At 42.0% G+C, this 14,436-nt stretch overlaps 1 protein-coding gene across 15 annotated transcripts in view; it reads right to left on the bottom strand.

The window, feature by feature from the left end:
- MCTP1 (multiple C2 and transmembrane domain containing 1) overlaps positions 1 to 14,436 on the bottom strand; it is a 264,386-nt gene that overhangs the window by 119,043 nt on the left and 130,907 nt on the right. For 11 of the 15 annotated variants that reach the window (XR_013624092.1, XM_068122490.2, XM_068122489.2 and 8 more), the window contains 2 exons: positions 7,293 to 7,340; positions 6,698 to 6,724 (listed from right to left, as the gene is read on the bottom strand). The exons of the other annotated variants lie outside the window; for them this stretch is intronic. Coding sequence is in view for 10 of the 11 variants with exons in the window: in XM_068122490.2 (XP_067978591.2) it covers positions 6,698 to 6,724; positions 7,293 to 7,340 (75 nt within the window). In the remaining variant the exon portion in view is untranslated. The remainder of the gene's footprint in view (positions 1 to 6,697; positions 6,725 to 7,292; positions 7,341 to 14,436) is intronic. 15 annotated transcript variants of the gene reach the window in all.

Genomic DNA, 14,436 nt, shown 5'->3' with positions numbered 1-14,436 from the left:
ACTGGAAAAGATAATGGCTACGTCACCCTTCTATGATGTCTATTGTAAAGCCAATAAATTAACGTCATGTCACCGTTCCAGATATTTGTTGTGAATGCAGGTAGTCTAATGGTCACCGAGCTTCTTTATGCCTTTCTTCTGAAGTGTTTTCTACAAAGTGGATGTCATCTGATGACAGCTTATCAGCTGATAAAAACTGAAGCCTCGGCAGTGTCAGGTGTGCTTATATCTTCTTTATTTATTAGACATCCTATCGACGTAAATGAATACTTATTTTACTCTGCGAGCATTGCACATCATGTGCAGTGAATTTCACATCCCAGCGCCCTAGAGGTTTTATGAAAGAAAAAAAAACTTCTTTAATGTTTTTTTTTTTTTTAAACGCTTCTTTACACCGCCCTTGAGGCTCGGTTTGCAAGCCGTCGTCTACAATTCCAATAGAAGAGACAAAATTACTCTTTTATGGAAAATGTTTTTCAAGTTTGTTTTATCCTCAAAAATAGACTGTAGTGAACACACATTCGTGTTAAAAGATTGGCCTTTAAAACCTACCCTTATGGAGAGGGACAGACATCTGTACAAACACACAAACTGACTGTGTTTTATATGGTATGGTACATATGGCATATGGTAGATCATGTGCTTGTAATATCCACTTACAACAAAGAAAATATAACGGAAGCAGTTTGTGGATTTTTGTATAGAAATAATAACAAATAATTGAAGTAATCAACACCAGTTACATTAATGCAAATTACAAGAAACCACAATAAAAGTTGCAAATTATTGAATATGTGAAATTAGTTTTCATCAGCTTGTTCCTTTGCTTGAAAGTCTATGAGTGGGTTCAGATTAGCGCTAGAAAGCAACTTTAAAAATAACAGTGTGTGAAGATCCAAACTCTGGAAGAAGAAGAGCACACGAATAGGAAAATAACAGAAAAGATGAATATCTCCCACAATGGTGTGAGGTACAAGACAAGAAAAGACCAGGAAGACCCAGAAGAACCTCCCCTCTTTGTGCGTTAACTCTTTGTTTTCTCAACTCGTTCTTAACATAGAAAGCATATATCCTCTTTTCTCAAAGATTACCATAAGTTCCACACAATGCAAAGTTCCTTCAATTAATCAAAATGCAATTGCCATACACTGTACATCATATTGCAGGTAGTCTAATTGTATATAGCACAGAAGCCCAGAAGTATGCACACTGGCGTCCGAGTCGTCTCGCCGGGGTTTGAATCTTGGCCCAGCTATAAACTCTCAACCTGGTATTGGTGTGCTGCCAAGTTATTGAGTGGAGGAGAAGAAACGCGAGAGAAAAACACACATTGTGGCACACCGAAAAAGCACCAGAAGCAGTACATATGGTGGCTTAGTTTGCTGCACATTCGGTTAAAGAGTACACGTAGTCACAGTGATGATGCATGATTTCTGAAAGCAGCCACCCTCTCCCTTTCACCTGCAGTTAAATACAGCAAGGGTACTTATGAATACCAGTGTTTTCGATCCTTCACTGAATATCACTCTGGTTGGAAATATGCGGCACAGTTTCCACAGCTAATCTGTAGAACATCTGAGCCACCGGAACACTAATCGGCAGGTGTGGGTTGCGGTGACACAAGGGCGCCAGAGCAAGTTGAATCACAACCGCTTGATGTTAATCTATCTATAATTCCAGTAATCTCTGTGTGTCTGTGTGTGTGTGTGTGTGTGTGTGTGTGTGTTTGTCTGTGACCGCTGTTTCTCGACAACTACCGGTCCGATATACTTGAAACTTGCCAGGTATATTGCTGGGGACCCGAGGATGTGCCTTTTCAAGGTTTGAAATTAATCGGACAAGTGGTTCCCAAGGTATGGTCACCGTACTCGCAAGCCGTTCGCTTTGGCTTTGCGAATGAACCAAACCATTTCATGTAAATAGAGGGGGGGGGTTCTGTGGTCGTTGCGAATGAACCAAACCATTTCATGTAAATAGAGGAGGGGGTTCTGTGGTCGTTACTGCCACGTGGTTTCAAAGTTTTTTTTTGTTGTTGTTTGCACGCATGTTTTTTTGCACGCACGTACGGGCACCCACGTACGGGCACGTCCTAGTATCATTAATTGCCAGAATCATCATCGTCATTATTAGTGTTACAACTTGCTCCATCACATTTTAAATAATCCCACCACCATGATTCACCATCACCACCACCATGGTTAAAATAATCGACATTGTTGCTTTGATATTTGTGTTCAAATTAAAAGACGAGACAATTTTTTAAAACACGTCTTATTCTACCTGAGCTTTTTCTTCAATTTTATTGCATCAATGCTAAAATTGGCATCAATTTATCGATACACAATGCAGTAGTTATCATTATTATTGACAGATCCAGGTAGAGGAGAAGAAATAGGACAAAGGGGCACGCAGTAAAGCACCAGAAGCATCATGCATGCGCTGTTAGTTTATTTCACAGTGGGCCAAGGTATGAACAGATATCTCTCTACTCTCATCCCTCCAGGTCTTTAAAACAGCTGTTCACCACCATCTCTTATCTTCCCCCATCCAAAACCTTGATCTTTTCTACTCCCGTTAATTCACCTCAGATCCACTTTTTTGAAATAACAACTTCTTTCCTGGAAGTCCTTGCAGTGTCCATATGTTTTATACCTCACCCCCCTTCCCGTGGCTCCTCTCCCCAAGCCCTCTCCCTCCCACAGATCTCCCGATGTCCCTGCTCTCAAATGTTGTACTTGTGTGCTTCCCCTCTCTCCCCATCTTGTCTCCCGCTCCCTTTATTTCGTCTTATGTGTCCGTTTGTTTTTTTGTCATCAATGTTAGCTCTTACACGAGCCTCGATCTTGTATACAAAAAAACAAACAAAAAAAAAAACAGGTATAGTGATGATAACCTACTTCCTGAACAAAAACTATTTTGGATTCCATTGTAAATGTCGAAATAAAAATCAGTTTTCAAAATATGGTTTGGGGTTGAAGTCTTTGCCAGGAGCTATAAAGGATTACACCTTAAATGCTTTATAAAGGTAAACTGCCTCCGTTACAAAAAATGAGTGTGGTTTCTCATGAGTTCCGATAAAATAAAAACAAAAATCACTGCAATGATCACCATTAATTGTAAATTGGTGTCATAATTAAAATGCAACACCATCATTGACTGTACAAAAGGTAGCTTGCAAGTAAAATAATCTGATATTTCATTTAAACGAAGGGAAGATCAATGTTTAAATGAAATATCAGTTCATTTATTTATAACGACATGTGACTGACTCAATCTGTAAACTTTCCAACCTGGATTTCTCCTAATGGAAAATCCTCCCTTCTGGACTTGATGATGAACTTTCCTAAAAAAAATGTCTCCTGCTCTTCCTCTGCTCCAGTTGGTTCATCTCATCTTACGCTTGTAAGAGTCAACATCTTTCTGGCTATTCTCAGGGAGCTGCCTCAGCGCCGAAGAGCCTGGCAGTTAACTCAGGCAGATTGGCTGGGATCTCTCTCTCCAGGACTCAGCCTGGAAATTCTTCCACAGAAACCTGCTCTCACTTATGAACACATTCATCCCATCTCGTCTTCAATTTATCCTACCCTTCTTCATGTCCATGGTACACTGAATCTTGTAGTGAGGCTGTTACTCTGAAGCAACTTTCCTTCGCTTCCTGGAAAGCAGACCCAACCGAAAGCAATCTCAGTGCATTTCTAAAAGCCTGCAACAAGTATGTTTGTTAATAGTGTCTCGCTGGTGTAATGGTGTATGCTCCCCTTTCACCCCTTAGCTTTCTCTCTTCAAATGGCACGACAGCCGACTCCGGCCATGAGACGGCCGAATGTCTCAATTCTGTGTTTTCTTCCAAATCTTGTGTCCCTGTGTCCCTTTGCTTTCTGTAACCATCCTACCCAGTTGTATCCAACTGCTCCTGAACCATGTGCCTTTTGCTCCCAAGAAGGTGGAGAAGTTTTCATCAATCCTCGACTCTGAATCTGCAACTAGACTGGATGACATCAGCCCACGTGTCCTACAAACCTGCTCTACGAGTCTTCCAAATCCTCCCAGCTGATCTTTTCACCCGATCATTTGCCCGAAGTCATCTTCCATCTGCTTGGAAATCAGCCAACATCACTGCATTAAATAAAAAGGTGCAAAAAGCGATCACCTCAAATACAGACCTGTTAGTTTACTTCCAATCATCAGCAAAGTCATGTAAATTCATCATCACAGTTGATATAAAATATTTCCTGTTTTACAGCGGCCTGATCTCAGAACACCAATTTGGATTTGGACCAGGCACCCTACCTTGGATATCTTGCTCTTACTCTCCCTAACAATGGACAGAGGCCCTCAATGAGCCATGTGTGGCCCTCTGGTCATATCTCGTGCTTTTGATACAGTCTGGCATCCTGGCTTACTCTCCAAACTCTCTGCCTATAGCACCCAAAGCCAACTCCACACATGACTCACTGACTTCCTCTACTATCGTAGCCAATGTGTGGCTCTCAACAGAAGCCTTTCACTAACTCTCACTGTCACAGCTGGAATGCAACAAGGTAGTGTTCTTGGCCCAGGCCTATTCCTAGTCTTCATGAACAATATCCCTGACTCTCTGGAAAATCCCCTTTATATATTTCCTGATGACTCCACTATCTGCCATGACTTCCCTCATCCTTCAGACATGCAAGCAGCAGCCTCTTCCCTCTCTCCAGACCTTGACAAAATTACAAGCTGCTCAAGCACTTTGCAATATGTCTTTCAATCCTGACAAATCTCCCATTCTTACTGTCTCTCTGAAAGGACCATCTGGCAAACCCTCCCATCTACTTTCTGAACAATCCTCTTGAGGAGGTTCCGTCACTCAAACTCCTAGGTTTCACTCTCAACCATGATCTTTCGTGGGAAAGCCACATTTCAAAGTTGTCTTCCAAAGCCGTACAAAGTCCTTCCTTCTATCCACCTACAAGGCTTTCATCCACAGCTTTATGGAATACTTTTCGCCCCTCTGGGTTGGCTCCCCTGCCTCACATCCTGTCCAACTTGACGCCATGGAAAGCAAGGCCTTCAAGATCATTGGAATCTCCTGGGTTGAAGCTGAGTCATGGACCTCTCGCATTACCATCACAGACTGGCCAGTGGTTTCCCCCTGTCTTACACCGCCTCCTTTCTGGTCTTGCACCCTCTGCTCTTCCCATGCTTTGTCTCCGCCCCCCCCCCCCATACCCACCCCATACACATGAGCACACAGTCCATCATCAACCCCATTCTGGTGAAACTCCCAAAATCCAGAATCACTGTTCACCTCCACTCATTCATTTCTCTTTTTCCCCACCTGTGGAGCCAACTTCCACATTATCTCCAATCTCAATCTTCCCTCCATGTTTTCAAGACAACTGTTCGCCACCATCTCAGATACTCCCCGCATCCAAAACATTGATATTTTCTTCCCCGTTACCTCCCAACACCCAAACCAACCTCCTTCCAAATTTCCATTTTTTTTCCTACCTGAGAACTTGCTTATGTTTTCATGCTGTCCACCCGGTGCATCCTCCCCTACTACTCATTCCTCCCAACATCCATTATTTTTCTAATTGTCCCTGTATTTTATCCTTCAACCCTGCTGTTGGTTTCACCAATCCCCCTCTTTCTTCCGTTACGTCCTGATCTGTTCAATGTTCTCGCTATGAGATTTGACCTTGTTTCCAAAAACAAACACATAGAGACTGAACCAAGAAAAAAAGGATATAACAGAACCATAATAAAGATAGAATGTCTTGCTTCTAAAGGCTGGTGTGAATCTGCGTCAGCAAACAATTGTAACAACAGAACATTGAATGAGGACATGCTAACCTCCTTGGGATGAAAGGAGACGCTGACATTACGGGCGTTACTCCTTCACCCTTCATCGGATGAAATTCCACGGCGGTTAACGTACCTCAATCAAAGTTCTGTTGATGCCTTCGCTGCAAAAGATAGCTTGGCAAGAAAATCTGTTGCAGCTCCCTGTGGAGTGATGATCGTATGAAAGTGCTGGATGAAACGATCCCACCCGTGTGCCGAGTTCACATTGTGTGGTTCAGGATTGATGTTCCCTTACATTGCCATTTGATGTAAAAATGTTATCAGCTCTTCGAAGAGCCGAGAGGTCATAATGATTGCAGTTGAAGGAAACAGAGTGTGATGTCTTTGTGAACGTTTGCATCCATGTGAAGTTAAGTGACTGTGGTGCAATTATTCAAAATGTTGTGTTTAAATAATTATTTAAGAAAAGGCCTCTTTCCCAGAGAACGAATGTCCAAACTGTGACCCTGTTTTCTTCTGCTCTGAAAGTAGAGGCCTTTTGTGGTCTTGGTAGACCACTTGGAGCTCGCTATTGCTGCGTAACAAGGAGTCTTTGTTAAGAGGAACTTCCTCTTTTGGGTATATATGTCAATCAATTTTACTTTTTTAAATAATGATCCCAAAATACATATAATTAAGTCCAAGGAAGTGATTGTTTTTGTATTACAACAATTTTGTTTCGATAAAAAAACGAAATGGAATAATTAAATCTGCCTTGTTTCAGGAATAATCATTTTAAAAATGAAAAAGAAAAGGTATAAAAATAAATACATAAATAAATAAATTAAATTAAATTAAAACAAAGGCATCATCAGAAGTGGTTACCAATGTAATCTTATTTGGACAAAATGAAATCCTGGGAAAGCATTACCTTGTACCTGCTCCTCCGTATTCTCTTCTGCACAAGGTACAAAAATAAAACAACACAAAAGGGTGGAAGAGGTAATACAATACGAGGTCAAAATGCCAATTAAACAAAACAAAATGGTAAACATGAGCAAGTAAAAACAAACACTTCAACTCTGGCTTTGAAAATTGCAAGTCTTTGCAAAGAGCCGTAAAATATTGTAGCTCAAAGACAATTATTGGCACCTTGCTTTGCAATGTGTCCGAATGGAGCAAAATCAAAATGTAACGCAGCAATCAAGGTGAAGCAAAATTAAATTCAATAATCATCGGATTGATAATTTCACTGAAAAAGGAGAGAGGAAAGAAGGTTGTAGGGCCACGAGTACCAAACAAGCTAAGAGTAGTCACAGAAAGTAAGGAAACGAAGAGGTAGAGGAGTAGGTTGAAACTGATACCAGGTGGGGTTGATCGAAATCAAAGTTGTAGAGATTATTCATTTTAATAATCAATCAAAGATGAAACAAAATGAAGGTTGAAACTGATGTATGTTTGAAGAATATCATGAGGAAGAAAACTTTCTTCAAGTGAAATAATTCCATCACCCTCCACCATTTTACCTGTTTGACAGGTAAGCATTCAGTGATGGCGGTTGCATCCTTCACCACCTGCACAGCACAGCAGCGGAACTTCCTCATTTGTAAATGGCAATTAGCACAACAACAACATCCGGTGATCAATTCGAGAGAAGGATGAATTAGAATAGGAAATAATAAGCAGATCTATTAAAATGAATAATCCATACAGCGCGCACACACACACACACACACACACACACACACACACACACACACACACACACACACACACACACACACACACACACACACACTGGATGCTTTGAGACTTGGTTGGTCTTCATTCCATCTGCTGAATCCCAAACATGTGTGGAGATAGCAGCCAACAACAACTCACACACACACACACACACAAACATACACATATATACACTAATGAATACCATATCATGGTCAGTTATTCATGCTTCAAACTTCCATAACCAGGATGTGGCATATGCAAAAAGAGTTTTGGTGCAAGTGCGTGGTATGGCAGACAAGTGGCTGAGTCTGGTAAAGTCACACAAGGTCACACAACTCAGCCACCTGGTACTCAAGATCTTCTTCCTGTGAAAGACCAAAGACAAGTTTGGAAATGCACTGCACTGCAAGCCAATGAGGAAAAAGTGGAGACAGTGCTGAAGTTTCATAATGGCTGAACTATAAGAGGCATCAAGGATGATCAGGAACAAAGGAAGATATTTACAGCTATGTAGAGATCATTCGAAGCTGAACAGAGATATTGAAATCAATCATTCGACTGTCTGGAAGATCATCTACAAGTGGAGAAGATTCCAAACAACTGCCACCTTGTTCAGGCCAGGCCGCCCCAGCAAGTTCAGCCCGAAAGCAGACCGCAAGATGCTGAAGGAAGTCTCTAAGAACCCCAGAATGTCATCACGGGACCTGCAGGTAGATCTTGCCACTGTTGATGTCAAAGTGCACGAGTCTACCATTAGAAAGAGGCTGCGCAAATTTGATCGACATGGGAGGTGTGCCAGGAGGAAACCTTTGCTGTCCAGAAAGAATATCAGGGCAACACTAAAGTTTGCCAATGAACACCTCGGCAAAGACCAGCACTTCTGGTACAATGTGCTCTGGACAGATGAGTCAAAGGTAGAGCAATTTGGCCACAGTACCAGAAGACATGTTTGGCAAAAACCAAAGACAGCATTTGACCACAAAAACCTAATACCAACTGTAAAGCATGGTGGTGGAAATATTATGGTTTGGGGCAGTTTTGCTGCATCAGGGCCTGGGCAGCTCACCATCATAGAATCCACTATGAATTCTTCATTGTACCAGAGGGTGCTTGAGGATAATGTGAGGCCATCTGTCGGAAAGTTGAAGCTCAACCGAAGGTGGACCTTGCAACATGACAATGACCCTAAACATACCAGTCAACCCACCAAGGAATGGCTGAAAAGAAAGAAATGGAGGGTTCTGGAATGCCCAAGTCAAAGCCCGGATCTAAATCCCATCAAGATGTTGTGGGGGGATTTCAAACGAGCTGGGCATGCAAGAAACCCCTCAAACATCGCACAGCTGAAAGAATTCTGCATGGAGGAGTGGGCAAAAATGTATCCCAGCCGATGTCAGAGAGTGGTAGACAGTTATAAGAAACGCCTACTTGAGGTTGTTTCTGCCAAAGGTGGCAATACCACCGATTAGAGCCAAGGGTGTACTTACTTTTTCCACATGCGAAATTTGCATTTATGTTTATTTAAATTATACAATGGACTACAAAATGTAAATGTTTCATGATATTTGTTATATTATATCACCTTTATCTGTCAATATTGTTGAAATGAAGATCAAATGGCTGTATGTTGAAATATGTTGAAGAAGCCAAAACTTTTTTTTTCCCCATTTTTTCCCCCATTTTTTCCTGAAATGGGATGCGTTGCCATTCCTCAGGCAGTTTTCAACAGTCTGCTCAATGTGTGAAAACAACCTAATGCTGTGATTGTGACCCTTTCCCATGACTTTGTTAAATCTACAAATCCCCATAGTGCTATTGATAGTCTGTGTGACACTACAAAATGCTAAATGATTACATTTTATAAGCCGTGGTTAGTTCCTGAGGATACAGTGCATTCAGAAAGTATTTAGACCCCTTCACTTTTTTCACATTTTGTTATGTTGCAGCCTTATGCTGAAATCGTTTAAATTCATTTTTTCCCTCATCAATCTACACTCAATACCCCATAATGACAAAGAGAAAACAGGATTTTAGAAAGTTTTGCAAATTTATTAAAAAGAAAAAACTGAAATATCACATTGACATAAGTATTCATACCCTTTGCGATGACACTTGAAATTTAGCTCAGGTGCCTCCCATTTCTCTTGATCATCTTTGAGATGTGTCTACACCTTGATTGGAGTCCACCTGTGGTAAATTCAATTGATTGGACATGATTTGGAAAGGCACACACCTGCCTATATAAGGTCTCACAGCTGACAATGCATATCAGAGCAAAAACCAAGCCATGAGGTCGAAGGAACTGCCTGCAGAGCTCAGAGACAGGACTGTGTCGAGGCACAGATCTGGGGAAGCTGACAAAAAAAATTCTGCTACATTGAAGGTTCCCAAGAGCACAGTGGCCTCCATAATTCTTAAATGGAAGAAGTTTGGAACAACCAGGACTCTTCCTAGAGCTGGCCGAGCAAACTGAGCAATCGGGGGAGAAGGGCCTTGGTAAGAGAGGTGACCAAGAACCCGATGGTTACTGGCTGATCTCCAGAGATCCTGTGTGGAGATGGGAGAAACTTCCAGAAGGACAACCATCACTGCAACACTCCACCGATCTGGGCTTTATGGCAGGGTGGCCAGACGGAAGCCTCCCCTCAGTGAAAGACACATGAAAGCCCGCTTGGAGTTTGCAAAAAAGCACCTAAAGGACTCTCAGACTGTGAGAAACAAGGTTCTGTGGTCTGATGAAACCAAGATTGAACTGTTTGGCCTCAATTCTAAGCATCATGTCTGGAGGAAACCAGGCACCGCTCATCACCTGCCCAACACCATCCCAACGGTGAAGCATGGTGGTGGCAGCAACATGCTGTGGGGGTGTTTTTCAGCAGCAGGGACTGGGGTACTGGTCAGGGTTGAGGGAACAATGAACGGAGCGAAGTACAGAGATATGCTTAATGAAAACCTGAAACAGAGCGCTCAGGACCTCAGACTGGGCCGAAGGTTCACCTTCTACAGGACAATGACTCAAAGCACACAGCCAAGACAACGCAAGTGAGGCTTAGGGACAACTCTGTGAAGGTCCTTGAGTGGCCTAGCCAGAGCCCTGACTTGAACCCTATCGAACATCTCTGGAGAGACCTGAAAATGGCTCTCCACCGACGGTCCCCATCCAACCTGACAGAGCTTGAGAGGATCTGCAGAGAAGAATGGCAGAAAATCCCCAAATCCAGGTGTGTAAAGCTTGTCGCGTCATACCCAAGAAGACTCGAGACTGTAATCGCTGCCAAAGGTGCTTCAACTAAGTACTGAGTTAAGGGTCTGAATACTTATGTAAATGTGATATTTCAGTTTTTTCTTTTTAATAAATTTGCAAAACTTTCTAAAATCCTGTTTTCTCTTTGTCGTTATGGGGTACTGAGTGGAGATTGATGAGGGAAAAATGAATTTAAACGATTTCAGCATAACGCTGCAACATAACAAAATGTGGAAAAAGTGAAGGGGTCTGAATACTTTCTGAATGCACTCTATATACGAATGTTGATACCTGTTATTGGTTTGTACTCGACTCATCCCATAGATAGTTTGCAGGTATGTGGTGTTCTTTTTGTAAATAGATCTTTATTTTGGCTGAAGAATGGTGAAGTGCTAATGCCATACTTGGTGATGTCAGAAGAGCAAGGTCGAGGGCTCGTGGGGAAGGAGGCCTAACTGCACAAGAGCGTGTTCCCACTTCCCATACGATACATAGCTCGATCGGCCCAGTTTTCATGGCTTAGCCTTGCAGTCGTGTGATGGATTCAGCTTTCAGAAACTTCCTGTCACTCCTGCTACTAGGAAAGGCTGATTTAGGTGCGAACCTTTGCTAGACCTCTCTCCACACTCTGCTGAGCGGCACTACTCTAACTAGCAAAAAAACAGTCGCTGATAATGTTTACGCCACATTATCACTTTGGAGTTTCTGCATTGGTATTATTTCTTTTAGAAATACCCCCATTACATAGACAATTCAGCCCTACAAAGTGTTTATGACCCGTGACTGAATAAATGTTTCGAGAAGGTATAAGCAAATTCTGTCAAAAGTGCTGTCCAGAAGACTTGTTTATGATCATGGAAAAGGAAACCGTTTTCTTTTGGAATTTGAAAGGCATATTTGTATCAGATGGAATGAGAGGTATGCATGGTATGAGAACAGCATCTGGGTTCAATCCATCGATTATACTGACCTCTATGATGTGCCTTTGTAGACGCGTAATTGTCAATCTTGTTCCATTGCGGGGTCCCTGTGATGGTATTCTAATGCGTAATAGCATGATTAGAGCACCTACTTTCAGTTTTAGCCATGAGAGGAGGCATTCCTGTTGGTGTTAAGCTGTTGATAAACTGTTCAGCGTCTGGCAGATGCTCACTTAATTCATTGTGATATAGCGGGCAGTGTAGCGGGCGGTGTAGAGGGTGGGAAAGTGGGCGGTGTTGCGTTATCGTTTTAAAGAAAAGAGCTTTGATATAAAAAAAATGCACATATTTGTATCAGATTGAATTCGAGGTATTTTGCGCTATGAGAACAGTATCCGAGTTGAATCCTGCATCTATTACACAGGCCTCTATGATGTGTCTTTATAGACACGTGCTGAAACATACCTAAGGCTTTTATATACGGTCTATAATTACTGTATTACATGTTTTCTTTGCAGGTTGGCAAGCAGTGATTGTTAAATGCCAAATACTGCACGGATTATCAAGAGAATCTTATAAAAAAACAATGCTCAGTGAAACTTTGAGCAAGTTGACTATTCACTGAGATAAAGAGTGTAATGACACTTTAGAGCTATATTTGGCGAAATATAGGCACCAATAAGAAATACAACTTAGCGACTTCTCAGAAAATTTGAAGGAAAAACCTTTTCACAGGCCAAAATCTCTCATGGTGGCGAGAGTCTTAAAAAGTTTTTTTTAGCCAAAAATTCAGGACAAGGATTGTTTCTAAGGCCTCTGTCGGTTGAGCTGGGGTGCAAATCTATAAACAGGAAAGTGCTTGTGGAGACTCTATTCCAGGAGAAAGTGGGTCCTAAACGTGTATCCCACTCTTTTAGTGTTGCTCATCTATCTATAATTCCAGTAATCTCTGTGTGTATGTTTGTATGTTTGTATGTCTGTGACCGCTGTTTCTCGACAACCACGGGTCCGATATACTTTAAACTTGCCAGGTATATTGCTGGGGACCCGAGGATGTGCCTTTTCAAGGTTTCATATTAATCGGAGAAGTAGTTACCGAGCTATGTCCAAAAAACGATTCAACCAATCAGAGAGCAGCGAGCTATCACGTGTGCCGAACGTGGCGAACAGACTCTGCCTCGGACGGCACATTTGAGAGCGTATTCATTTATTTCACGTTGGCAAACTATGTTGCCGCTATGTTGGCGTTAAACGATGTTTTAAAACTAATTAAAACTAATTTGCGATTCTTTCGCTTTCCTGCGCGTTTGTGCATGCTATGGCGATTTCTTTACCAAACTCCGCAAGCCGTTCGCTTTGGACCAAACCATTTCATGTAAATAGAGGGGGGGGGATTGTCACCGTACTCGCAAGCCGTTCGCTTTGGACCAAACCATTTCATGTAAATAGAGGGGGGGGATATAATTTTAGATATAGATATAGTACGGGCATGCCCCAGTTAATAAAAAGACCAAAGCTGACACATCATATGAGAAGTAAAGCCAGCACGTACAAAGAAACTTAACAATAACGAACACAAAAGATGGACAAAAATCATTACACTTGCTGTGAAAGCGGAGAATATATGAGCTTACTAACTCTATAAATAAAGATATAAAGCATTGACATGCATGTTGAAGTAAACTACTACTACGACAACAGCTTCAGGGGCCTACCAGTTAAAGCTTTTTGGCCTTTAATCTTTCATAACCTGGCTAGAGAGGCCTGAAATTTGCTTGAAGATGACTTGAGGCAGAAGCTTGTAATTTGGTAAGGCGATAACCCACCTACTCTTCGCAAAAGAGACTGTGGGATATTTGAGGTCTACTAATTAATGGCAGCAAAAGAGACACTCAGCTTAGTGATCATCCGAGTGGTGTCACATTTTGTTTTGCAAACTCCCTGACAGCAAAACACCAATCCGACAGTTTAGAGTCAGGTCGGGAATGAAACCCAGGAGAGACAGATCAAAGTTAAGTGGGTTAGCTATGCACCACCCTGTCGGACTAGATCCAAGCTAAAGCCTATTACAACTACTACTTATTTAACGGACCCAATTATTCCCATTTTATTGTGGGGACGCCCAATGAAGCTTTCTGGCACAATTCTTTCGCCAAATGCCTGGCGAGGCCAAATGGTCACCTGACGGTGGGAGTAATTCAGAATTTAGCCATGTTGCTGGTGATAAATCACCTACTCTTCACGAAAGACATTGTGGGATACTTTATGTCCACCAGATGGGTCCACCCACTTAATGACCTTCCGACGGGATGGACGACGTGCACACATTGATGTCTCGCCCTGCATGCGAAAAACAAGAGTGCGAATTTATAGGTGGGCCGAGATTCAAACCCAGCAGGCTCGGCAGCTCGGAAGTGAGTGTGCATACCTTCAGGCTATCCTGCCAGCCTATAGATACAAGTTAAAGTGTTATCCACAAATTATTCAAAGCGTAGAAGGCTTCCATTTCAGTCACTATATTGGCGCAATCATTTCTCTTCTGAACTGGTTTTTAACATGAACCAAAGTCCACCTTATTTCCCCATGGATTTGTGCAACAATAGGAAAAACAACTCTTGGGCATGGTGTTGCATTTAACCATTTCAACAAGTGCCGGGCCAATTGGTGAGCTACAAGTTACACACATGAGGGGGTAATGTCGGATAATAAACCACTATATGCTGATGGAATAATTTATTGCAACATTATTGGTTACAACTTCTTCATAATTTACTAACGAGT

The sequence above is a fragment of the Myxine glutinosa genome, chromosome 7 (genome assembly GCF_964187855.1).
Source record: "Myxine glutinosa chromosome 7, kmMyxGlut1.1, whole genome shotgun sequence".
Taxonomy (NCBI): domain Eukaryota; kingdom Metazoa; phylum Chordata; class Myxini; order Myxiniformes; family Myxinidae; genus Myxine; species Myxine glutinosa.
This window is presented reverse-complemented; position numbering and strand designations above follow the sequence as displayed.